The sequence below is a fragment of the Colias croceus genome, chromosome 17 (genome assembly GCF_905220415.1).
Source record: "Colias croceus chromosome 17, ilColCroc2.1".
Taxonomy (NCBI): domain Eukaryota; kingdom Metazoa; phylum Arthropoda; class Insecta; order Lepidoptera; family Pieridae; genus Colias; species Colias croceus.
The window spans coordinates 3,259,389-3,286,082 of record NC_059553.1 but is presented as its reverse complement, the minus strand read 5'-3'; the positions used below and the strand labels follow the sequence as shown (position 1 = coordinate 3,286,082).

Here is a 26,694-nt window from a genome sequence, read left to right as displayed (position 1 = left end):
GATGAAAAAGATAAACGCATCGACGCTAGAAAAAGACTCTTGCTTTCTTCATACTCCAGAAAGCAAACTAGGAGACGCAAAAGAGGCAAGACAGTACACCACGCTGTTACTTCAACAGCTGCTGATTCTAACAGGTAAGAAATGTAGCGAAATGTTTCTATAAATTTGGTTAGAAACGTATCGACGGGAAGGGCTCTTGCTTGCTTAATACTCCAGAAAAAGAACTAGAAGACGTAAGAGAGGCAAGACACACGTGATTCTACACCACGTGGTTCTAACAGGTAAGATATGGTTAGAACAGTATTAAAAAATAGCGAATGTTCCAGAATGTTCCCATGCAACAGACAATAAACGCGTCGACGCTAGGAAAGAGCTTTCGATGTCAAATATAGGAGACGCTAGAGAAAGAAAAAATATTTGTAGTGAAGGCAATAATTTCGTTTATAATGTAAAATAATCAGTTATGCTAAAAGTATAACAAATAATGTTCTGTATCGTATCACATGACACGTTCATATTATCATGTTGAACAATACATTCCGCTTACGTGTTTGGGTGTTTCACGTGTCACAGTGAGACGTAGACAGTAACGTGTAAATCCAACGTTCTTTAAGGAATTGTATTGTTTTACACTAAAAGAATAATATAATATCGGTAGTTTATAAAACAATACGTGAAAGAGGTGTTCCTACAAGACGATTTTTATACAGACCGTATTTTGCGTTTTATATTTAACTAGCTTCCCGCCTGCGGCTTCGCCCGCGTTTTCAAAGAAAAACCCGCATAGTTCCCGTTCCCATGGGATTTCCTGGATAAAACCTAGCCTATGTTGCTCAGTGAAGATGCAGTTTTCTAATGGTGAAATAATTGTTGAAATCGGTCCAGTAGTCTATACGTGAAAACCATACATACATACATACATACATAATTACTAACCTTTCCTCTTTATAATATTAGTATAGAACATTTATTGAAGAACGAGTGAACAACGAGAACCTGCACGAAATACATTTAACTAATAACTATCACATCGTAAGCATGAGTTGCCTATCTTGTATCTTAAATTCATAACATATTACCATCTAACAGCCCCGCTCTATTCTATTTAGCGCGATGTAGTACAGGAGACTTGATGTTGAACTAAGATAAAAAATTTATTACGTAATGATGCAAAGTGCCGTAGACTAAATTTCCCACTCAAGGGACGCGGAGCGAAAACTTAGTAAAGTTTTTATAGCTTCACGTCAGATGACGTCTTTTATGTCGCTGATAATGATGAATATTTGAGATTTTCGTTAATAAAGTCAGCCAGACGCCTGGGGAAAAATGTTAAAGAAGGAAGGCCTATCTTTAGCATCAGTTTATTTTATGAATGTCTTCAAAAGTAATAGCATAAATTTCAATCGAGGGGATCAAACGGATAAATCAGATTCTTTACATTTATAGAAATAATATTTTCTCTGATACTAAGCATTTCCAACTTGGTTTAAAATTATATATGAAGCCTAGTAGCAGTTTTAAGTGCAATACAAAATTTTTACAAATTATCCACGATTAAATATTTTCGAGTTTATGCACAAGCCGCAAAAAGATTTGTGTCAACGTAACAAAATATCGTTCTTAGCGGGAGCAACATTGGGGATAAAACAAAATGTATACTCACCTTAAAATGCTACACTAAATACGTTCTCCGGTATGGGTAATAAAATACCACCATTTCCATTACGGCTTATTTCGTACGATCGAATTTGGGAACGACTTGTCGTTTTAATAAGAAACATTTTGAGGTTATGTCGCGTTTTATATTATATCGTTCCAATATCGTTCCAATACCTATGAAGGTTTATGTTAAGCTTATGTTTTACTTACTATGAAAATTATTGTTGCGGTATTAATTGTTTTAAAAATATTATATATTTGCAACAGATCCATGAAATTATTCTTCAATATTTAATGCTACGAGAATTGAGTAGTATCGAAGTCAGTGTTTCCAATAACAGTAAATATAAGGGACCACCTTAGCAGAGAAATCGGTGAAAATATACAGTGGAATAGAGAACCTTATAAAGTCCATTAAAAAGAAACCAGAATTCAATAAGCGCTTGTAGTTTCGATAAACTATTGCTATTAATTTAACTCTAACATACATTTAAAATCTATAATACCAAAAAGAGCACCTAGTCATTTGCATTAATAAACATAAGGCGAATTATAATCCAAGCGAAACGCAGGTGTCTACTGTATACAATATTACACCTCTTGCGGCTTGCTAATGCTTAGTAACCTGAGCCAGATGTGATGTCTCTCTAATTGGCGAATGTTGCTTGATAGAATCTGCTCATTACATTCATGACATTGCTTTTATATTCGTCGCTATTGCTTTTTCATAGACGCGGGTTTCGTTCTTGTACTGTTTTTGTTCTATTGTAAAGGTTATCATGACAATCTTTTAAAGATCTTTTCTCTACATTTTTGTATAGTTATCCACCTTTTGGGAGTGTATCTAATACTATATTATGAATGATAAATAATAATACCAATTTAAAACATTATTGTATCAAAAAATATCAATTTCAAAAACCGAAAATGTATTAGTCTAAAAGAAAGTATTCTCACAAATAAAATTATGCTGGTGATTGTTTAAATATTCGTGTTTAATCACGTATTATGCGGTACTGTCCCTCCCTTGTACTTCAGTTTTATAACAGGAAGAATAAAGTCGTTCCCTTCAACATAACCAGAAACCGTGGACCTCTGTTATCCAAACTTGTAATGGATGCACTTATCTTTATAACACATGAAATATGTTCTTTATTTGAACTTCCAATGGTATTTATATCTCCTTACAACTAAATGGTTGTACACAAAAAGCGTTTAGATTCATCTAAAGTTTGCGTGCTTTTGTACTTTGTGTTACTTGTAAATTTGATGCCAATATTTCTACAAAAATCATGTTAAGTAGTAGAAATGAAATGAAATGAATGAATCATGAAGTTTTTTGATGCCTAATAATTTTTATTATTACGCCTTAAGTAGTTATTCTACACACTAGAAATTTTAACTTTCATAATCATGAAGAGTTTACGCCAAGCTTAACAGCACACACAACATCAAGTATGAAACACCGATGCAAGGCGTAAACTAGTTTATAATTTATCAGCGGTAATTATGAATTTTAAATAATAATTGAATTAAATGAGTGGATAATGCAAGTGACGGTGTACGAGGAAAACGAGTGTTCCCATTGCGAATAATTAAATGAATCTGGATTTATCATTAAGTTAAATTAAGTAGGTAAGTATTGAATTTATATTTTTTGGTTTTTATGGCATTCAAATGCTTTATAAATATAAATTTATAAAGGATAGAAAAAATTCGATCACGAGGCGGGACTTGAACCCGCATCCTTCGCGCCATTCCGGGGCGGATGCCTAACCAACTCAGCCACTCGTGACCCGCCTGAGCAATCGAATTTATTCTATCCTTTCAGTTTTATGTGTCTTAAGGGACACACCGCGCGCCATCTATTGAGATGATTTAACAACCATTTCAACCAATATGAAGCACTTTTCAGTGAATACAATATTGTAACGATGGAACACGACCTTTTCTTGAATTTATATTTTTTGGTTTTTATGGCATTCAAATGCTTTATAAATATAAATTTATAAAGGATAGAAAAAATTCGATCACGAGGCGGGACTTGAACCCGCATCCTTCGCGCCATTCCGGGGCGGATGCCTAACCAACTCAGCCACTCGTGACCCGCCTGAGCAATCGAATTTATTCTATCCTTTCAGTTTTATGTGTCTTAAGGGACACACCGCGCGCCATCTATTGAGATGATTTAACAACCATTTCAACCAATATGAAGCACTTTTCAGTGAATACAATATTGTAACGATGGAACACGACCTTTTCTTGAATTTATATTTTTTGGTTTTTATGGCATTCAAATGCTTTATAAATATAAATTTATAAAGGATAGAAAAAATTCGATCACGAGGCGGGACTTGAACCCGCATCCTTCGCGCCATTCCGGGGCGGATGCCTAACCAACTCAGCCACTCGTGACCCGCCTGAGCAATCGAATTTATTCTATCCTTTCAGTTTTATGTGTCTTAAGGGACACACCGCGCGCCATCTATTGAGATGATTTAACAACCATTTCAACCAATATGAAGCACTTTTCAGTGAATACAATATTGTAACGATGGAACACGACCTTTTCTTGAATTTATATTTTTTGGTTTTTATGGCATTCAAATGCTTTATAAATATAAATTTATAAAGGATAGAAAAAATTCGATCACGAGGCGGGACTTGAACCCGCATCCTTCGCGCCATTCCGGGGCGGATGCCTAACCAACTCAGCCACTCGTGACCCGCCTGAGCAATCGAATTTATTCTATCCTTTCAGTTTTATGTGTCTTAAGGGACACACCGCGCGCCATCTATTGAGATGATTTAACAACCATTTCAACCAATATGAAGCACTTTTCAGTGAATACAATATTGTAACGATGGAACACGACCTTTTCTTGAATTTATATTTTTTGGTTTTTATGGCATTCAAATGCTTTATAAATATAAATTTATAAAGGATAGAAAAAATTCGATCACGAGGCGGGACTTGAACCCGCATCCTTCGCGCCATTCCGGGGCGGATGCCTAACCAACTCAGCCACTCGTGACCCGCCTGAGCAATCGAATTTATTCTATCCTTTCAGTTTTATGTGTCTTAAGGGACACACCGCGCGCCATCTATTGAGATGATTTAACAACCATTTCAACCAATATGAAGCACTTTTCAGTGAATACAATATTGTAACGATGGAACACGACCTTTTCTTGAATTTATATTTTTTGGTTTTTATGGCATTCAAATGCTTTATAAATATAAATTTATAAAGGATAGAAAAAATTCGATCACGAGGCGGGACTTGAACCCGCATCCTTCGCGCCATTCCGGGGCGGATGCCTAACCAACTCAGCCACTCGTGACCCGCCTGAGCAATCGAATTTATTCTATCCTTTCAGTTTTATGTGTCTTAAGGGACACACCGCGCGCCATCTATTGAGATGATTTAACAACCATTTCAACCAATATGAAGCACTTTTCAGTGAATACAATATTGTAACGATGGAACACGACCTTTTCTTGAATTTATATTTTTTGGTTTTTATGGCATTCAAATGCTTTATAAATATAAATTTATAAAGGATAGAAAAAATTCGATCACGAGGCGGGACTTGAACCCGCATCCTTCGCGCCATTCCGGGGTGGATGCCTAACCAACTCAGCCACTCGTGACCCGCCTGAGCAATCGAATTTTTTCTATCCTTTATAAATTTATATTTATAAAGCATTTGAATGCCATAAAAACCAAAAAATATAAATTCAAGAAAAGGTCGTGTTCCATCGTTACAATATTGTATTCACTGAAAAGTGCTTCATATTGGTTGAAATGGTTGTTAAATCATCTCAATAGATGGCGCGCGGTGTGTCCCTTAAGACACATAAAACTGAAAGGATAGAATAAATTCGATTGCTCAGGCGGGTCACGAGTGGCTGAGTTGGTTAGGCATCCGCCCCGGAATGGCGCGAAGGATGCGGGTTCAAGTCCCGCCTCGTGATCGAATTTTTTCTATCCTTTATAAATTTATATTTATAAAGCATTTGAATGCCATAAAAACCAAAAAATATAAATTCAAGAAAAGGTCGTGTTCCATCGTTACAATATTGTATTCACTGAAAAGTGCTTCATATTGGTTGAAATGGTTGTTAAATCATCTCAATAGATGGCGCGCGGTGTGTCCCTTAAGACACATAAAACTGAAAGGATAGAATAAATTCGATTGCTCAGGCGGGTCACGAGTGGCTGAGTTGGTTAGGCATCCGCCCCGGAATGGCGCGAAGGATGCGGGTTCAAGTCCCGCCTCGTGATCGAATTTTTTCTATCCTTTATAAATTTATATTTATAAAGCATTTGAATGCCATAAAAACCAAAAAATATAAATTCAAGAAAAGGTCGTGTTCCATCGTTACAATATTGTATTCACTGAAAAGTGCTTCATATTGGTTGAAATGGTTGTTAAATCATCTCAATAGATGGCGCGCGGTGTGTCCCTTAAGACACATAAAACTGAAAGGATAGAATAAATTCGATTGCTCAGGCGGGTCACGAGTGGCTGAGTTGGTTAGGCATCCGCCCCGGAATGGCGCGAAGGATGCGGGTTCAAGTCCCGCCTCGTGATCGAATTTTTTCTATCCTTTATAAATTTATAGGTAAGTATTACTAATGAGATATTGGTTTGACAGGAACCGCAATGTTTAAGAAATTTTAATTGTTGGATATTTAATTTTTAAGAATAAGTTAATATAGCTTAATAGTCATTATATATTTTTAAAAGAATTCACGTGGGATAGTATTTCATAGTACAAATTTATAAATGGTTCAAAATATCACAAGTAATAATTCACTTATTAATTGTAAAATATACATAGTAATATTGAAATTAATAATATTTAAAGACGATAGTTCATAAAACTTCATATCTTTTATAGTAAAATACTTCAAACACTTAATAAAGAAAAATAAGTAAAGCTTGACTCAAATGGGTTTAATTCCAAAATCCCGGCAAAGGAAAGTCCGACCAAAGTGATACCTGTCCGGAATAGTGCTAAGCTAGCTTTGTTCGGTATTGCAATTCCAGATTTGCATTTACACGTAAGCAGCTTTCTTGTTTTCCAAATTGCGTCATAAAAGTCGCTATAGGAATGAGCAAGGAATGAGTGTAAACAAAATGTGGCAGAGAAAATAGGATGTTTTTTTCAATTTGAGTTTGTACAACTGTTGAACATAAGTACGAAAATACGTACTTATACGACAAAAATTTGTATATTACATGAAAGTAGAGCCGCCAAGGGTAGTTATTATGATGTACTAGCTTTCCACCAGCGTTTTCAAAGAAAAACCCGCATAGTTCCCGTTCCCATGGGAGTTCCGGGATAAAACCTATCCTATGTGTTAATCCAAGTTAGCCTCTATACGTGTGCTGAATTTCATTGTAATCGGTTCAGTAGTATTTGCGTGAAAGAGTAACAAACACACACATACACATCCTCACAAATTTTCGCATTTATAATATTAGTAGGACTTATCTTTTTAGAGACACCTCTAACATCAATGAGTATACGTTTACGAAAACATGATACAATTTCATAAACTAACACAAAGTATAACATCGCTGCCCTGAATGTCGGCTATAACCATTATATGAACTAAGCTCATAATACATACTTTAATTAATTAATCAGATACGAGCGTATAAGCCTCTTCCATGATCCAGATAGATGTAATTACACACGGGAGGTCGAGAGTGTGGTACTGATAGAAAATTTGGAATTCCCGTTCACCGGTTTTAATCTTTGCGTCACTTGACCGGTAAAACGAAGGTAGATTTAATAACTTTTTAATATTTTAACATACCAGCTGCTCCGCTTGAATTTTCAATGTGTATGTTGATTGAAATTATCAATTTATTTGTAGAAAATTAGAATCATTGTTATTGTAACCAAATGTTTAGATAAACTAACTCAATTTTGTTATAAAACTGGTCGTTTTCAAACAGTAAAACTTTCAACTTGTGTGCATTTGAACACTTCAGTCTTTAAACTTGGCTACATTCCGTAGCTGAAGCTTTATTACCGTCAAAGCAATTACTGGCCAGGCTATAATGTTAGTTATAAAACTGTGACTTGCGATTGCCGGGTTGTAGTTATTTATTCCATTATATTTATGTGAAACATTTTGTTGAAATATTTAATACAAAGGAATTGTGGACTACATATTTAAATAGAGCAGTCGCTTACATAATTTATATGTTATATTGCTATACTTAACGTCAAAGAAATGAAACCTTTTATCTCTATGTATAAAAATGAATCCCTATTTTCCTTGGTCATGGCATCATGCGCGAACGGGTGGACCGATTTCAATAATTATTTTCTTATAATATTCCTTTTAGTACGAGGATGGTTCTTATGGAGAGAAAACGTAAACATGTACCACGGGCGAAGCCGGGACGGGCCGCTTATATGTATTAGACTATTTACTCCAAAATGAAAGCTTTTTTCACTTATCAAAACAGTAAGCGTCGCAAAACATCAATAACACATTCAATAGCGACGGTTGACACACTCTAATTTCACACGTGGAACCGAACAGTGAACAGTAATCACAGTCGACAATCGACCCAGATCCATCGCGGTATCTTCTGTTGCCACTTGTGACAAGGCGGCCAACCGTCCCCATTCTGCAGGACCGTCCCGCAATGATGGATGTCCCGCTTTGTTATAATCAGTAAAATAGTCCCGTAAACCGTTGGATGCGTCCCGTATGTCCTGCAATTTCTTTTTTTTTTTTTTGCAAGACAAACACATAATTACGAGAAAAGTGGAAAAAAGTTTCTTTATAAAACATCAATGTAGTATCACTTCTGTTGCGCGAACAAGGGAAAATAAACTGGAAAAACTGCTTGGCCATTGAGCAATACGTTTCGAGAGTCATATTCATCCCCCCTCCCTCTCCCAAGGATCTGATGAAGTCTGAAAAATCTGCTCAGAAATCCCAAACTATTAAAAAAGTCCCGCATATAATGTCCAGTAATATGGCCACCTTAACTTGTGAGTCGACGAGGAAACCATTCCACATTGCACGCCCCGACCGCCGCTCAACGACCGGAATATTACGTAAAGTACGAAAGCATTTAGACATTTTTCCACCGTATAAACTAAACCTAGATTGTTGCATCGGCAGGTGTAAAAATGAATATTCACAGCCTCGCTCGACATTTTCAATTCTGTAATATTCTGCGGAGTGTTATGCAAGTTTAATTTATAGATGTGACAATATGAGTTCAACAAATTCTATAAAATGTTTATTTTCTTGCTTTCTTGTTATGTATTTGTAGTTTGTACTAGGCACATATTCAAAATATCGATAGAGAATTACCTTGATAATGTACAATGCACTTCCAATCAGAATATGATTTATAGAATAAAAAGGAAAAACGGTTGTGGAATTGCTATTTGGTTATTGAGCTAATTCCTCAGCATGAGTAATAAAATCGATGCCATAAAATAATGATAAAACGAACACTTAGATGTGCTTATCAGCTAAGGAATCAATCAAAAAATTAATACTTACAATGATATCATCATGCATCCTACAGATAAATCTTCTAAAACTGCGATAAACTTAGGAAATTTTGCAAATATTAGCAGCATTTATTGACGAATAATTTCAAAGCAAAATTTTCTGGTTGCTTGAAGTGCAGCGGGTCTAAAATCGTAAAGCCAGTGGGTTGGAAGAGCTCAATTTACTCGGCGAATATTGCTTGCATGAGCGCGATGCTTAATATCGATTGTAGAACCGTAGTTTAATGACGTAAATGTCGTAGGTAGGTACCCTAAATTCCGTGTCAGCTGTTAATAATGACACAAAGCCTGCAATTATTTCGTTTTCTTTTGTATGGGTACAATCCATTATGGTAGAGCGGAGATTTTTACATCTTTGCTGTAATTACGTAGAACAGAATGGTTAATTTAATCTATACAATATTGCATTAAAAAAAAGCTTTTTAACAGTCATGAAAACTAAAGCAGAAGAAATAATTAAAAGCACTAATGCTAGTTCTTTTTTAATTTGATGTTTTTTACCGTTAATAGAACTAACCTTACTAAGCTAACTGGGATATTACGAACATTTGAAAGTCTTAAAATTATTTGTTTGCATTTTTTCCAAATATATGAAAAGAATGCCGTTTAATAATATATTACAATGTTAGAAATAGACTAACACATTTTATTCTCATCAGGAGTACAATTACTTCACGATACATCCCCCATCCTTTCAGAATAAGTGTCTTTGTTCGTTTTTATGCCTCGAAGTCTAATCGTTAATTCATTAGGGGATGCAGTCGTATACTCAACCCGTCTTGCATCTTGTTTGACCTATTTAAAAAGTCAACAAACGTAGGGAACATTAGCATGATAATAATGTTTACAAAGGCTACTATCGTAAACGACGCTTTTAACGTTCTGGGTCTTAGTAGAAAGCTAAAATTAGTTTCCTTCTTCGGTTAATTTGTTTTAAACGAAGGTGTATTTAAGAAAGTAAGTAAAGATTTAACAAAAGGAAATCGCACAAAAATCATTAAAGAGAAGCTAAATAATCAGACACATGGTAAACATATTGTAATTAATAAATAATTATCCTACTGAGTAATTTCTAGTGATATTCCATGTAAGTACGTAACTATAGATACTTGCGATCTATTATTTAAATTTATTGCTATCTAAACTGTATTTAACAATCATATCATTACTTTATAATCACATGAAAGTGCGGTTAATGTATTTTGAAAACATCTAAGTATATTACTAATTAAATGTGGCATTCAATGATTTATTTGATGTTAATCTTTCCAGATCGAGATCGCGGTCCCGTTCCCGCTCTGTCACACCGAGCGGGTCTCCACCGCCGATACCACCTGTGCCAGCCCCTCCCCCACCCTCGCACACATTGCACCCAGATAATGCTTTAGGTAAAGTATTTGATACCTATCGTTATCGTCATACAATAGTGCTGTAATTATTGTTTGCTTCATAATGTTTTTTTTTTTTAGTATCGATCAGTAAAATAAAAGCTGTTTTATTATTTAGACGAATAAATATTTTTGTAAAACATCAACTCCAGTATAACTCTGAATATTCTCATGTAATAAATTACCACTTATTTCAGATAATCCATACTAATATTACCTATTAATGCAAAAGTAACTCTGTCTGTCTGTTACTCAATCACGCCTTAACTACTGAACCAATTTGCATGAAATTTGGTATAGAGAATAGAGATATTTTGATACCCGAGAAAGGACATAGGAAAGGTTTTATCCCGGAAATCCCACGGGAACGGGAACTATGCGGGTTTTTCTTTGAATGCGCGAGCGATGCCGCGGGTGGAAAGCTAGTACTAAAATATATTTAACATATCAACCATTAACACGCAACATATTCTTCCTAACCTAATAGGTCGCGGCGCGCTCAGTGTGGCCGGGCGGCAACTCAGCGACCACAGCAACAACCGCGAGTCGTCCCTCGACGACTCCGGCGTGGTGGACGACCACGACGACGGCGAGCACACGTCGGATGACCAGGCGCCCCACCCACCGCACCCACCCCGCCGACTCCTGTTACCGCCTCCACCACCGCATCCGCTGCAGTCGCCAATACTTTCGTTGCCACCGCCACCGCCAATTACACCGCAACCGCCAATCACAGTACATAAAACAGTAAGTATGCTACTGGGAACATTCTAGAAGCTATCATGTTGGACGACCAGGCGCCGCACCCGCTACAACACCTATTGCCGCCACCGTGCATAAAACTGATATGCTAAGGGTTTAAATCGAAATAAATAATTTTGCCTTTGATATTTTAAAAAATATCGTCACTGATAATAATTTCTCTAAAATGGATAACTTATATAATTGAGTATTTGAATAAAATTTTTTTTTATGCTAAATGGAAAGATTATATATTAGTTTTATAACAAAACTATTTTTTTAATTTTTTTTTTGCAATAATTCAAAAGTTATTTCAAAATAAAAATTAGTCTTTGAATCCAGTACCGAAAACACACCGACTACTCCCGAAGCGTCACCCGGACGCGTGTGACGTCATAATGTTAGTTTTCACACATTGCAGTTGATACAAAAACGTATACAACTATAACATTTAGACGTCACATCTATGGTGACCAGCCATGGCGCGTTTATAGTCACGTGATTTTAATTTAAATTTCATCAATTTTTAATTGCTTATTAATTGAAAAACATTTTTTTTGGAGTTTTTTGCATTAAATATCAATATTATTAATAATAAAGTTTTAAAATACATGAAAAAAATCAATAATTTTTTTTATTCAAATACTCAATTCCTATCAACTTTTCAGTTTGTAAACTTTACAGCAATATTGATAATGATCTTTTTACTTATAATCTTGCAGGAAACTAAAATTCAGGAATCGAAAAAGAAGAATGGTGCAAAAACGGACAAGGATGCCGATAAAACTTCAAAAAAAGAGAAAAGTAGCATTCAAGAGAGATATCCGCTGAATCCTGACTATCTCAACCAGATCGTCGTGTTAGGTAAAAAATACTCATTATAAATTAACTTCTCTCTTGAACAACATACTGCTACCAAATCATTTAATAAATGTAACTCTCATAAATGCTGCATTTATGTAAAAGTTTCAAATAATACTAAATTTAAATCAGATATCACTTATATTTGGTAGCATTATAGAACATTTTCCAAAATCAATTGGCACGGCTTAAACACAAGCACTAATAAAGGAGACACAAAATGAACGCTTTGCAAACACTCAGAAGGACGGTCAGGACTTTTGATTTTATAAATATATTTAATTTTTGTTAGTCAAATTAAAGGTAACTACTACTTTACTAAATGCATGTCACAACGACTTTTCTCTACTTCAAAGTTTCTGATTTAGGATCTATTAGGTTCTTAATAATGCTTGGATTTTCTGCAAAGTACCTTATGCATACGATTCTCATGTACAGTCCCCAATTCTTTATCAGATTTATTAAGTATATACATTTTTATTTCAAGTAAATCAACTTCTAATTAGTCACTTTTCATTTGTATCTGCAATCAGATGATATTTTCTTTGGATTTATGAAGCACCGTGTAAGAATTAATTTAGTTATTATACAAGTTTGAATTATCAGCCGTTTGTTTTTGGATATCATGTATGACATCATCTAATCCATAATCAAACGGTTCCTTTGGTGGCTTACCTATTTTATTTACGATAAATTTATTAACGTCTATGAAACAATATACCGATATCGTAATATGATATAAATCCATGCAAGCTACCGAAGACTTAGATATCATAATTTCGTTCGCAACTAAACAGCTACACAATATCTATGATGTTTAACTAAATTATATAAACTACGTTTTTGTAAGATATTTCATAAAAGCTCAAAGCACTAACGTTTCCAATTTCGCATGAATTGGCTACAAAATTACCATAGCATCTTCATAGCAATGTAAAAATCTTTTATGAAATATTTACGCCATTTTTCGCTAAGTTATTCTAATTTTGTTCAGTTGTCCAATTTTTGAATGAATATAACAACGACGCCCTCAATTGTATAGCTGTTAGATCGATTGGCGCTATTAAAAACTGAATGGTTGTCTAGTGGCTGGTATTATTCACCATTAGCTTCACGTTCCAATGGGCCGGACGTCTCATTGGACACTTATTCGACACTTTTGCAATTCGCTTCTACCCTCATTAATATCGTCAGGGGCGGACTGGCCATACAAGCACGCGCCCGACCTCCCGCAAGCGGAGACGACGAAAATTAATGAGCTCAGTTTATTGGCAGCCACGCACAAAACTCATATGGGCAATTACGAGCAAAATTGCACTTACTTCACAGGTTAGTAACTCACAGATGCCAATGCTTCTGCCCTCCAGTCCACCCCTGTTCCTTACGGGAAGACTGCAGGGTCAAATTGCCATTGGTTTATTGATGTTCTCTTTACACGGATCGCATTCAAGTTTTGTTAATAAATCATTGACAATAATTGTTACTATGCTCTAATGATTGACTTTTATGCGATTCATAAATGGATTAAATTATGTACTAAAACTTGGTCAGTAAGTTGTTGTATGTGGTTCTCTAATTAATTGGGTGACAAATTCGATGTTATGCGAAATCCTGCGTTTCCCTCTACCTTTCTACGCTATCAAACGCATGTTTCCTTTTTATATACTATGATGATGTTGTACACTTATTAGATTTTGTATTTGAACGCTTTGCATTGTATTTATTTATTCTTGAACGCTTCACTAAGCTTTTGCTCTTGTAGGTACTTTTTTCCTTTCTTTTTGTGGTGTCTGTTTGCTTGATTAAAGTGTACTACTTTATTTAATGATTAATCATGTTCTATTTGCTCACAGATGAACTTGTGGATAGGAACTGCGAATGCTGTGTTACATGTTGTATAGACTATGAGGGTTGGCTGCAATTTCAAAACGGCTTATATGGCATTGTAAAAGACCCTCTATTCGAGTTGTTCATTACAACCTGTATTGTTCTGAATACGCTGTTTCTTGCTTTAGAACATCATGGAATGAGTGAAAATGTTAGATCAGCGTTAGATATAGGAAATAAGGTAACCAGTTACGTACAGTATTGAAATGAAATGAAAACATACGGTTAATATTAATAACATACATTTGATATCTTCAGGTGTTTACGTCAATATTTACATTAGAGTGTATAATGAAAGTGATGGCGATGAGTAAAGATTTTTTCGCATGCGGATGGAATATTTTCGATTTGATCATTGTGTCGGCCAGTCTGTTAGATCTTATATTTGAACTAGTAGATGGCCTATCCGTTTTAAGAGGTCTACGTTTGGTGAGTGTTATTTATACCAATAAATTTATATTTAACATTTAAAACATATTGTATTACAAAGTTTAAATTTTCAGTTGCGAGTTTTAAAATTAGCTCAGTCATGGACTACAATGAAAGTGTTGTTGAGTATAATAATATCGACAATAGGTGCTCTCGGTAACTTGACGTTCGTGTTAGTGATAGTTATTTACATATTCGCCGTGATCGGTATGCAGTTGTTTTCCAAATCCTATACACCAGATAAGTTTGACCCAGATCCAGTGCCAAGGTACGTTGTAGTTAGCTCTGTAATAATAAATGTTCATTTTGTCTAATATTATTTTATGGAAAGTTATAATAATGATAATTCTATAGGTGGAATTTTAACGACTTTTTTCACTCGTTCATGATGATATTTCGGATACTTTGTGGCGAGTGGATCGAACCGTTATGGGACTGTATGCGAGCAGAACAGGCCAGTGGAGCAGAAAGTTGCTTCTTTATTTTCCTTCCTGCTCTTGTGATGGGAAATTTTATGGTGCTCAACCTCTTTCTTGCCCTGCTGCTCAATAGTTTTAACAGTGAAGAACTTAAAAATAGAAAAGAGGTAAGTATTCTTTCATTATTTTTACGTTACTACGCTATCCGAGTATTAAAATTGATTTTTTTATGTTTTAGGAAGTAGGAGAAGATTCAAAATTAGCTAAAAGTTTAGATAGATTACGCTCTATAGTAAGAAAAAAAGGTTTCCTTATATCTAAAAGTAAAGAGACTGAAAAGAAATCTAAATTAGAAGAATTAGTTAACGAATTTATGTTACAACATCGTGCTATGAAAGAGAAGAAAGCGTCAATTCCTAGCGAACAGAGGTTTTCGGCATCAATACAGGAGACTATTTTATTTCCCCATGACAATATTTATAGTCATAGTTATCAAGAAGCTCTTAATAGGTAAATAGTTCATTTCAACCAAAAATTTATTAACTCGAAACTAAAAAAATATTTATAACTATATGCTATTTTTATTGTAGACCCATATCAGTAGGATCTGACTTTGCGTATCCACACCTATATCAAATTGGCAATAATCATGGTAGCCAAGAGACACTAAAAGATGTAAGAGATTTGGCAGCAGAACACAAAATAACTAGCATTAGGGAAGATTCTAAAGAAAATCTGGATGATACAACGGACCAAGTAGCTGCTCAAAGGCTATTAAACCAAATGTCTTCTGGTTATCACACACAGCCTTCGGATTCAAGAGGTGGGTATTGTATTATAGAAATTGCAATTTAATCGAAATAAAAAAGTCTAATATACTAACCATAGGTGCTTATTTTAGAGGATAACGAAAACTATGAAATGGCACAAATATCTTGCAAGACGACTCCAGAAAAGTCAAAAAGAGTCCGCGATGAATCTGGGAAATTTTTGAAAGAAGCAATTAAAAAACCAGATGAAGATGAGATGAAGCATCCGTGGCAGACATTAGTTTCATATGTAGATGAGTTAACAGTTGGTGGAAGGAAGAACTCGCAAGGACAATACATTGATCCCATGGGAAAGTTTCCAGGTTTTGGAAAACGGAAGGAACCTAAAGTGCCGCAAGATTGTTTCCCTCGTTATTGTTACAATGCGTAAGTTAAGAAAGCCCTTTCATGAAAATTATTTTTTGTGTCCAGTATCATAATATTATTTTAAATGTGTTACAGTGCGAAAAATAATCTCTTGGCGCAATGAAGTACTTGATACGTGACGTCACTGTATTGAACTCTGTTAAATTCAATAAATTAAGCGTCTTTTTTTCTTTCAGATGCTCTTGTTGGGACGCTTGTATAGAAACAAGGTTAGGCCAAAAGTGGATGTTCATTCGCACATACGTACTGCGCTATGTTGATACACCAGCATTCGAGTGGTTTGTTTTGGTCCTCATTTTCGCCTCCAGTATCACTCTATGTTTTGAAGACATTCATCTCGAGAAGAATAAGCCACTCAAAAAGATACTTTACTGGACTAATCTCAGTTTCTGCATGATTTTCGTGATTGAAATGTTTTTTAAATGGATTGCTTTGGGGTTCTATCGATATTTCACGAGTTTTTGGACCCTTTTAGATTTCACTATAGTTTTTGTAAGTGTTTGTTAATTGTTAATATTAATATTTAGTGACTATTGAATTTAATCGCAATACATTGTTTAATCTTATTCATATCTTTACAGGTTTCTGTGTTTAGTTTATTAATAGAAGAAAATGAAAATTTAAAAGTATTGCGTTCCTTGCGCACGTTACGAGCTTTAAGACCGCTAAGGGCGATATCGAGATGGCAAGGAATGAGGATAGTGGTAAATGCTCTTATGTATGCAATACCGAGCATTTTCAATGTGTTGTTAGTCTGTTTAGTGTTTTGGTTAATATTTTCCATAATGGGAGTTCAATTTTTTGGCGGGAAGTTTTTTAAATGTGTGGATGAGGATGGCGAATTGTTACCGTTAGAGGTATGTTCTAGTAATGGAATGATTTATGGTCCATTGATATATTCTGTTTGAAGTTTGTCGTTATTAATGTGTTATTATATTTTCAGATAGTTAATGATAAGTGGGAATGCTATTATAATAATTTTTCCTGGATAAATTCTAAGATATCGTTCGACCATGTTGGTATAGCATATTTAGCGTTGTTTCAAGTAGCAACTTTCGAGGGTTGGATGGAAGTAATGGCTGATGCGGTTGACGCTAGAGGAGTTGACTTACAACCGGCAAGAGAAGCTAACCTCTATGCGTATATTTACTTCGTAATATTTATAGTGTGTGGATCGTTCTTCACACTTAACCTATTTATAGGAGTAATTATAGATAATTTTAATATGCTCAAGAAAAAGGTAAAGCACATTATAGAGGAAAATAAAGTTAAAAACACAAATGAATTGTGAATTACATATATCTTTTTTATTTTAGTACGAAGGCGGGGTCTTAGAAATGTTTCTCACAGAGAGTCAGAAACATTATTATACCGCGATGAAGAAATTGGGCAGGAAAAAGCCGCAGAAAGTAATAAAGAGGCCAAGGAATCAATTTTTAGCGATGTTTTACGATTTATCTAACTCTCGTAGATTTGAAATAGCAATTTTCGTACTCATATTCTTAAATATGCTCACTATGGGCATTGAGCATTACGACCAACCGCATTCAGTTTTCTTCGTGCTAGAAGTTAGTAACGCGTTTTTTACTACAGTTTTCGGATTAGGTAAGAATATCTTTTATACGTCTACAGTCTATTCTTCTTAAGAATTGTTTAACTGTACATCATAATGTCTTTCTTTCAGAGGCCATCGTCAAAATAGTAGGGTTAAGGTATCATTATTTTACGGTACCATGGAATGTATTCGACTTTCTGTTAGTTTTAGCTTCAATATTAGGTATATTAATGGAAGATATAATGATAGATTTACCTATATCACCCACACTTTTACGAGTAGTTCGAGTCTTTCGCATAGGAAGAATTTTAAGACTGATTAAAGTAAGTATGAAATTGAATGCAATCCTATGTTGGAGTAGCAAAAAATATAATTTTGGTGTATAAAAAACTAAATCAATAATAGTAGACCTATTGTTTTTCATGTGGCATACAGTTTTATGTGAATAGAGCATTAAACAAATGGTATTACAATGAATTAATTTACTATCTTCATATCACGTAATTCATTTCCAGGCCGCTAAGGGCATTAGGAAACTACTTTTCGCTCTGGTCGTGTCTCTACCGGCCCTCTTCAATATCGGTGCCTTGCTTGCGTTAATAACTTTCATCTACGCCATCATCGGCATGTCTGTCTTCGGACATGTCAAGGAGCAAGGTGCTCTAGATGATATTGTAAATTTTCAAACCTTTGGTAGAAGCATGCAGTTACTTTTTCGGTAAGTATTTTACATCACCTATATCAATTTGATTTCTTTATACCTATATACTGTCATTTATACAATTATCGTGCATTTCGTTTCAGTCTTATGACGTCAGCAGGTTGGAATGATGTTCTAGAATCTTTAATGATTCAGCCGCCAGATTGTGAGTTAGGTGACCACGGTCACACCAATGGAAATTGCGGAAGCCCCTTATTAGCAATAACTTACTTTACGTCGTTCATTATCATAAGCTACATGATTGTGATAAATATGTACATAGCGATAATTCTAGAAAATTTTAATCAAGCTCATCAAGAGGAGGAAATCGGTATAGTGGAGGATGATCTCGAAATGTTTTATATTAGATGGTCCAAGTGAGTGAACATGTTTCTGTAAGCTTTTTTATCTTCCAAAAGTAATTGATGAACATACATAATATGTAAATGTATATTTTTTACAGGTATGACCCTCATGCAACACAGTTCATAAGTTTTGCTCAACTATCAGATTTTATAGCGTCGTTAGATCCCCCCTTAGGTATATCTAAACCGAATACAGTAGCGCTAGTGAGTTTCAACCTTCCGATTGCCAAGGGCAATAAGATCCATTGTTTAGATATACTTCATGCTCTGGTAAAACACGTGCTAGGTCATGTTGAGGAAACGGAAACATTCCGCCAGTTGCAAGAGCAAATGGATATTAAGTTCAAGAAACAATTTCCGACAAGGAAGGAATTGGAAATCGTTTCTTCTACTAGGATATGGAAACGGGAGGATAAGGCGGCGCGAACTGTACAGCGCGCGTGGAGGGAGTATCAAAAGTAAGTCGTAGACTAATTTAATTTGTAAATACCTATACATACACTCTGTTTTTAACGTCATGAATTTCAAAATTTATTGTATGGGACTTTTCGTTATAGATAATTGTCTTCATTATATTATAATACTTGCACATATTTTTACTTTAATAACTTTTTTTTACTTTCATTCACTTCAATTCAATTTGAGTTTCATAGCATTAAAATTTAAAATGCTGTAAAAATTTTGAAAAAAATACATAATAGGAATATTTTGATCCTGTGGCGGTACTCGAACCCGGGGTTGTTCGGCGTATTTTAATATTCTTTAGAGAATGTAACTTTCGATCAATACCCAAAACGAAATTCCAATCAGGCGGAAGAACCGCAGTCCGTCACAAGAGGAAGAAAGCACGAAATGGTCTCCCGGCGGCGGGTGGGGCGGCCGTCTTAGCGCATTACTACACGTACGGCGAAGCTCACACGCGTCCAGCAGGAAGTCCTCCCGAGCTTCTGATGCCTCTGATATCAGTGAGATCGGAGGAGCCTGGCTCAACCTCCCGCTCTTGCTTCTACCCGGTGCAGCACCCAACGAACAGGTACGTTACCTTCCGGGAAGTCTCTGGGCAATTGACGCATTAAAAAATAAGGTCTGTGTCGTTGGACTGCATGATAAAGGGGCTTCTAGGTACATAGATTTGTAAATTTTTGATAGGATGTATTAATTTATTTGATAACATAGTCGATTTTGGTCAATTCTTTGCATGTTTTCTTCGAGTCGAGTAAGCTGATGCCAGATACAGTGTATATTTTGTATTCATTAATGATCAAAATAAAAATGTTAGTAGTGCCATTCAACGTACTTTCATAGGTTTCAACATATTTTCTTCGCTCTGTATTTAGTTGGGGTTGAACATGAGGTACAAACATTCTGTTATTTAAAACTTTAGGCTAGCGGTTCAGAAGGACCTCCCCCGCGACGGAGGTCAGCGTACGGTTTGCCACTATTCCTTCGTCATCAGGACGCCGTTGACGAAGATGGTGGGCCCAAACGAGCAGGTTCATATGTAATGATTGGCTTTTTGTGTCTATCCTAATAGTAGCTTATTGTGGGTTGTTTTGCCAGAAAACTTCTGATGATTCAGTACTTATAGAAATGTAGACTTAATTATAATATGGCAAGGCAAACCCCCTATTCCCATTAGTTACTCTTCTTATATCTTTTTCTTAACGTGTGGTCCTTTATTTATGGTTTGAATTGAATGAAGTAGGATAATATTATATACGCTTTTCTACAAAACCCCGCGACCGGTGTTTTCTTTATAATTATTGGCAGTGGATCAATCAAGTTACGCTTTGCATGTATGCTTTTTTCTTGTTATGCAAATTTTCTTATCTTTCCTTATCTTCTTGTGGCGGTATCTTACACGTTGTTAATGAGATGTTGTATCATTGTGCTCTATAGGTATACTTCAGCGATTGCATACAATATTTTAACTATCGATATTGATGATGAAGGGTTGCACTATTGTAGGTTCCCTTCGGTTAGCGTCCCGTCGGAACTCCGCTCGGCGCGCGACCACCCCCGCGCGCGTGAACACCCCGTCCCCCTCCCCACACGCGAGCAGCGCAGTGAGCATCCTCGTCACGGAAGCTTCCCCGGACGCCGTCCCGCCGCCGCCCGCGCCCCCCACCGTCGTCAAAGTCCTAGTTCACAGAGAGAGCGACGAGCAACCCAGCTGATCCACGACCGACGAGCCGCCCGGGCTCCAAACACCTAGCTAGTCGACGACACTAGCAGAGACAGTGTGTGTCAAAGTTTAATCGAATATTGTGTTCAGACACGGGTAACTCAGTGATATATTATGCATAGATTTACTATTATTTCGAATCGACATAGTTTAGTGATGTTAAATGTATTTTAAATATCGTCAGACCCGACAACATGAACACTTCCGACGTATTTGAGACGACATGAACACTTCCGAAACGCAATAATTTAATAGTGTTAATTGAATGGTCGATGAGCCGTTACCGATTAAATCTTGTAATATTAACGATTGTTTATAATAAATTGTTTTTTCCAGCTTTAAGCTTGATTAGGAATGCTGATTCGTTTATGAGGCTGTTTTCTATAGAATAGGAGCGTTATTTGTTATTGTAAATATATTTAAGCTGTGGCCGAAATAATGTATTAATTATTAATTGAAATAGCTTGTTTTTATTCATAATGCGTTAATAGTTACGAATTAGTACCGTTCGAATGAGGTAGTAGATAAACCACACCAATTGCCTTAAAAATAGTTTTTAAAAGTTAAAATGCATTTGCATGATAGAAATGCACTTATAAATTTGACAATTTCCCGCCTAAACATCATCACAGAATGCGTTTTTATAGTGTGTTAAAATTTTAAAAAGTGATTTAATAGAAATAATTGTTTTAATAGTAAGAATCAACTCGCACAAATTAAGTTATGTAATTAATAATAGTCAATAATTTCTATGCCACATAAAATAATTATACTTGACAATATTCCATTATAGGCTGAGATAACTGCAAAAATTTCCAGTTAACGTTCATTGTTAAAATTAATAATGCTGCTGTCAATTCATCATCGCATGTAAAGTTTTAAATTTCCATATTGTAGTGTTTTTAGCTTTATTATTCCCGTCCAATGATCATTGGTAACATTTGTTTTTCCTTGCACCGTGCAGAACCGGATATTTCCCAACGTCGCGGTCGGTTGGAAAGAAAATATATTAAGTAATCGGGATCACTACCTATTAATATAGTTAATTTCAATGTGATATAGTAGTAAAGTTAATAATAATATACATAAAGCAGTTATATTGTTTGGAAGTTTGTTACGGTTCATTGCGCTTAATTGGTACATGCTTATACGAACTAAGATACCTGTATTCAAAACTACCTTCATAATGTCGAACAATAACTTAACTAAAATCGTCTAAGATTGCACCGACCTAAGATTTCCAAAATATATCCTCCTTCGGAATACAAATCACAATTATAACTTACGGTTATTTGAAAAAAAGGACAATATAACGTATTTCTTCAAATGATATTTCTAGAATTTTTTACTTTATTAATCTTGTTACTTGTATCAAATTGATTCTACGCTGATGATTCACGTTATATTCAAACTAACAATATCCTGTCAACCAGTGCACCTAGCTCATATTATACAATAATAATAGTTAAAAAAAACTAAAAAACACGCTTTTTATAGAAAACCGAACTAAAAAATAGAAAATTTTATCAAATTAGTGTTTTGTCATCGGTCCTTAATAAATCTACAAAGTTTGAACGAAATCTGGCCGTTAAAAGTTGGTCAAAATCGCGCCCAAAGAAGTCGGTTACAAACATACAAACATACAGGTGAAGCTAATATAAAGCGTTTAAAAATAAACTAATTTAACACTGCATGCGTACTACAGCGACCTTTGGACTAGCTTTACAACAGTAGAGTTAGGTAATAATTAATCTATTTCCCCATATACTTCCAAGTAAAGACCACATTAATAACATTTTTATCTTTAACATTCAAAGCTAATCTTAATCTTCACTCAAAACACAGTTAGATTCACAAACATGATGATACGATTTAATTGTAGATAAACTGTTAGCTTATGCACTTTTTATTATGTTTCATCTTTGCTCTTAGATCATTATTACCTAATGGTCTAAGTCTTTGATCATGTTTGCGAAGCTAATTTTCAGTATTCCGATTTAAACACAAAATTACCTGTTTTAAAAATCATTAAAACATTGTCTATTAGTAAATTTTAAAAATAGAGTGTTCTCAAAATGTTCGTTATTATGTAAATAAATCGAGGAAAGTATGCAATAATTTTTCATATTTTAAGTAGTAATTAAATTATTATTAGATTACTTTTTAACTCTATAATGTACGGTGTACATTCAAAACTATTGTAGTTAGCGAAATTGCATTGTAAGCATATGTTGAACATTGACATGTGAATCATTTTAATAATTATTGTATAATATGTAAATAAAATGTTTAAGTGAGACCTGCGAAATATGATTTTCTTCCGAGGTACAAAATATTAATTAACCATGTTGAAAACTACGATTAAACAAAAATCCATAAGTGCTGCATTTTATTTACCTACTCCTTTCCTGACCTAGCTAGATTTTTTATTTTATAAGAGAGTCCTATTAGGTACCAATTATTAAATCCTTTGCCAAAAAGTGCAAAATTATGATTAAGTTACATCTGTATGCAAGTCTATAAATTTTTATCAATTAAATATATTCAATTTAAACAGAATCAGTGTTGAGACGACCGACGTCCTTAAATTATCCGAGACATTTTTTGGTAGCTGATATAAGATGTGAAATTTGGACCATAGCCCATCGACAGGTTCTGATATAGATTAAAATGTCACTTGAATAATAAGTGATAATAATTTCAGTTAATAATATAAAAATTCACACACAAAACACTTCTTAACTCCATTTTTCGCAAAAGGCTCAACAACAAATGGACATGGATATCTCCAGACGGAAAGGTCAGAAATGAAATTGATTACATAATAACCAACAAAGCGAAGTTATTTAGTGATACGGGAATAGTGAAAAACCTAAACTTCAATACCAACCACCGTATGGTACGTAGCTGTCTCAAAGCAAGTGGTTTAAAGAAGCCTAGACCAAGAGCCGTTCAAAATATTTACTTAACGTGCAAAAAGGGGGAGAAATTCGAAACTACAGAAGACTTAATGGAAGTTGTTAACTCAAATATGTCACTAAATGAGAAATACAAAAAAGTAGAAAACAAGCTCAAAGAACAGGCAAGTACAACAACAAACAAGAAGAAAGAAACCTATTTAAGTGAAACAACTTTAAAACTAATTCAAGACAGAAAGGAACTGATACTTAATAAGAAAGAAAACCAAAAAGAAATCTCCAATCTTAGCAAACAGATCCGCGAAAATATGAGGAAAGATAGAAATAATAGACGTCACAAAACCCTGGAAAATTATATCTATTATCAAAACAGGAGGCACAAAAAAAGCACTTAAAGAACTTAGAGAAAAAGGAAAAGAATGGATACCAAAGCTAAGAGACAAAGAACTGCAAGTAACATCTCGTAGTAAAATCAAGAATATAGCGACAAACTATTATCGTTCATTATATTCAAATCAGGCTAACACACAGACAAATGAAAGGAGACATGTTCAAATACAACAATACATGACGGAAGCTAATGAAGATATACCAGAAATATTACAATCGGAAGTAGAGAAAGCTATTAAAAGTCAAAAGATGGAAAAATCGCCTGGTCCTGACAAAATTACAAATGAACTGATGAAAGGGACAATCACAGAACTAGCCCCAATACTTACCAGGATCTTTAATGAGGTTTTATATACAAGCAGTATTCCAAGCAATTGGGCAGAATCGCACATAATACTTTTGTACAAGAAAGGTGCAAAGGACGATATTGGGAATTACAGGCCAATATCTCTAATTTCGAATGTATATAAAGTTTTCGCAAAAGTTATCCTGGACAGAGTGTCAAACCAACTAGACGAAAACCAACCGATAGAACAGGCTGGTTTCAGAAAAGGATTCAGTACAATTGATCAAATACATACAATTAAACAGCTTATCCAAAAATACAATGAATACAATAAAACTATTTATCTGGCATTCATAGATTACTCTAAAGCTTTCGATAGTCTCAAACACGAATCCGTATGGCAAAGCTTAAAAGAGCAGGGAATTCAAAATTTATACATAGACATCATCAAAAACATATACAAGGAAAGTAAAGCTAGTGTCCGACTGGAATCAATGGGAGATGTTTTTCCAATTGAAAGGGGTGTCAGACAGGGTGATCCACTCTCACCAAAGCTGTTTACAGCAGTGCTAGAACAAATGTTCAGGAAACTAGAATGGGAGCATGTGGGACTTAACATAAATGGATCAAGACTGAATAATCTCAGATTTGCTGATGACTTGGTGTTATTAGAAGAAGACCCGCTACTACTGGAATCTATGATACAAACTTTAGCAGACAGAGGCAGGGAAGTGGGTCTAGAAATGAACTCTAGGAAAACTAAAGTAATGACGAATTCAACACCCATAGACATAACCATCAATGGACAAAAACTTGAATACGTAGAGGAATATGTGTATCTCGGCCAGATTATATCACCTTATGATCAAATGTCCAAAGAAATAGACAAAAGAAATAAGAATTGCAACAGGATGGAAGAAATACTGGGCCATGAAAGAAATCATGAAAAGCAAGTCTCTGGGAATTAAGATCAAGAATAAAACATTTGATACCTGCATCCTACCCTGTATAACATACGGCTGCGAAACCTGGGCTCTAACTAAACGCCATAGGGATAAACTAGCAAGTTGTCAAAGAGGTATGGAAAGGAGCATGCTGGGTCTGAAACTAAAAGACAAAGTTAAGAGTACAGACATTAGACGTAAAACAAAATTAACAGACATCCTTAAAAGCATAGACCAATTAAAATGGAGATGGACTGGACATATGCTCCGCTGCAAAAAAGAAAAATGGAGCAAACAGGTCACTGTCTGGTACCCTAGGGATGGAGTAAGGAGCCGGGGCCGCAAAGCTAGGAGATGGGAGGACGAATTATTGGACAAGAGTGGCAGCAGACAGAGCACAATGGAAAGAGTTGGAGGAGGCCTTTGCCGTAAGGCATACCGAAATTAGAGATATTTTATAGTGAAATTTCGTTTTTAGTTTTAAGTAATTTTATGTTTATATATGTCAACTTTTTTTTCGGAAATAAAGGCTTTATTATTATTATATAATATAAAAATAGATACCTAGATTTTTCTCCCGACTTTCATAATTAAGAAATATCTGGTGGGGCTGTAATTACGGGTACATATCATACATATGGGTTATATGAAAACCCGATTTTCATAATTAAGAAATATCTGGTGGGGCTGTAGTTATGGGTACATATCATACATATGGGTTATATGAAAACCCGATTTTCATAATTAAGAAATATCTGGTGGGGCTGTAATTATGGGTACATATCCACCGTTAAGTGAAAGGTAAAAACATAAGATTGAAATGCCGAAATGATGAAAGTTCGTTTTTGAAATGCAAATTTAATTTCCAACTAAATCGTATTTTTTAAAAAGACGTATCTAATCTTATTTAGATCAAAATATTTATACTAATTTAATAATGAGGAAAGTTTTCAACAGAATAACACAATATTCATCATTCGGCACATCTTGTATTAGGTACATAATATAGGTAACTTCAACAGCAAAGCATTCAGTCTAGAAAGTAGGTAGATATTACATCATGAGCTTCATGAAATCACTGTTTTTTAAATATATAAAATCTATACTTAATATTATAAAGTTGAAGAATTTGTTTGTTTGTTTGTTACTTTGTTTGAACGCGCTAATCTCAGGAACTACTGGTCCGATTTGAAAAATTCTTTCGGTG

At 34.9% G+C, this 26,694-nt stretch overlaps 1 protein-coding gene across 1 annotated transcript in view; it reads left to right on the top strand.

Annotated features, from left to right (window-relative positions):
• The window catches only part of LOC123699074 (sodium channel protein 60E), a 123,982-nt gene extending 101,648 nt beyond the window's left edge, over positions 1 to 22,334 (top strand). The window contains exons 9-30 of the mRNA XM_045645939.1: positions 10,496 to 10,611; positions 11,099 to 11,358; positions 12,075 to 12,216; positions 13,408 to 13,542; positions 14,067 to 14,281; positions 14,359 to 14,529; positions 14,604 to 14,797; positions 14,884 to 15,115; positions 15,187 to 15,458; positions 15,539 to 15,771; positions 15,850 to 16,144; positions 16,321 to 16,636; positions 16,726 to 17,001; positions 17,088 to 17,384; positions 17,461 to 17,749; positions 17,829 to 18,022; positions 18,215 to 18,417; positions 18,504 to 18,776; positions 18,863 to 19,222; positions 19,575 to 19,797; positions 20,149 to 20,257; positions 20,733 to 22,334. Coding sequence (XP_045501895.1) covers positions 10,496 to 10,611; positions 11,099 to 11,358; positions 12,075 to 12,216; positions 13,408 to 13,542; positions 14,067 to 14,281; positions 14,359 to 14,529; positions 14,604 to 14,797; positions 14,884 to 15,115; positions 15,187 to 15,458; positions 15,539 to 15,771; positions 15,850 to 16,144; positions 16,321 to 16,636; positions 16,726 to 17,001; positions 17,088 to 17,384; positions 17,461 to 17,749; positions 17,829 to 18,022; positions 18,215 to 18,417; positions 18,504 to 18,776; positions 18,863 to 19,222; positions 19,575 to 19,797; positions 20,149 to 20,257; positions 20,733 to 20,941 — 5,014 coding nt within the window. The 3' untranslated portion in view covers positions 20,942 to 22,334. The remainder of the gene's footprint in view (positions 1 to 10,495; positions 10,612 to 11,098; positions 11,359 to 12,074; positions 12,217 to 13,407; positions 13,543 to 14,066; positions 14,282 to 14,358; positions 14,530 to 14,603; positions 14,798 to 14,883; positions 15,116 to 15,186; positions 15,459 to 15,538; positions 15,772 to 15,849; positions 16,145 to 16,320; positions 16,637 to 16,725; positions 17,002 to 17,087; positions 17,385 to 17,460; positions 17,750 to 17,828; positions 18,023 to 18,214; positions 18,418 to 18,503; positions 18,777 to 18,862; positions 19,223 to 19,574; positions 19,798 to 20,148; positions 20,258 to 20,732) is intronic.
• Positions 22,335 to 26,694: the final 4,360 nt, after the last annotated feature.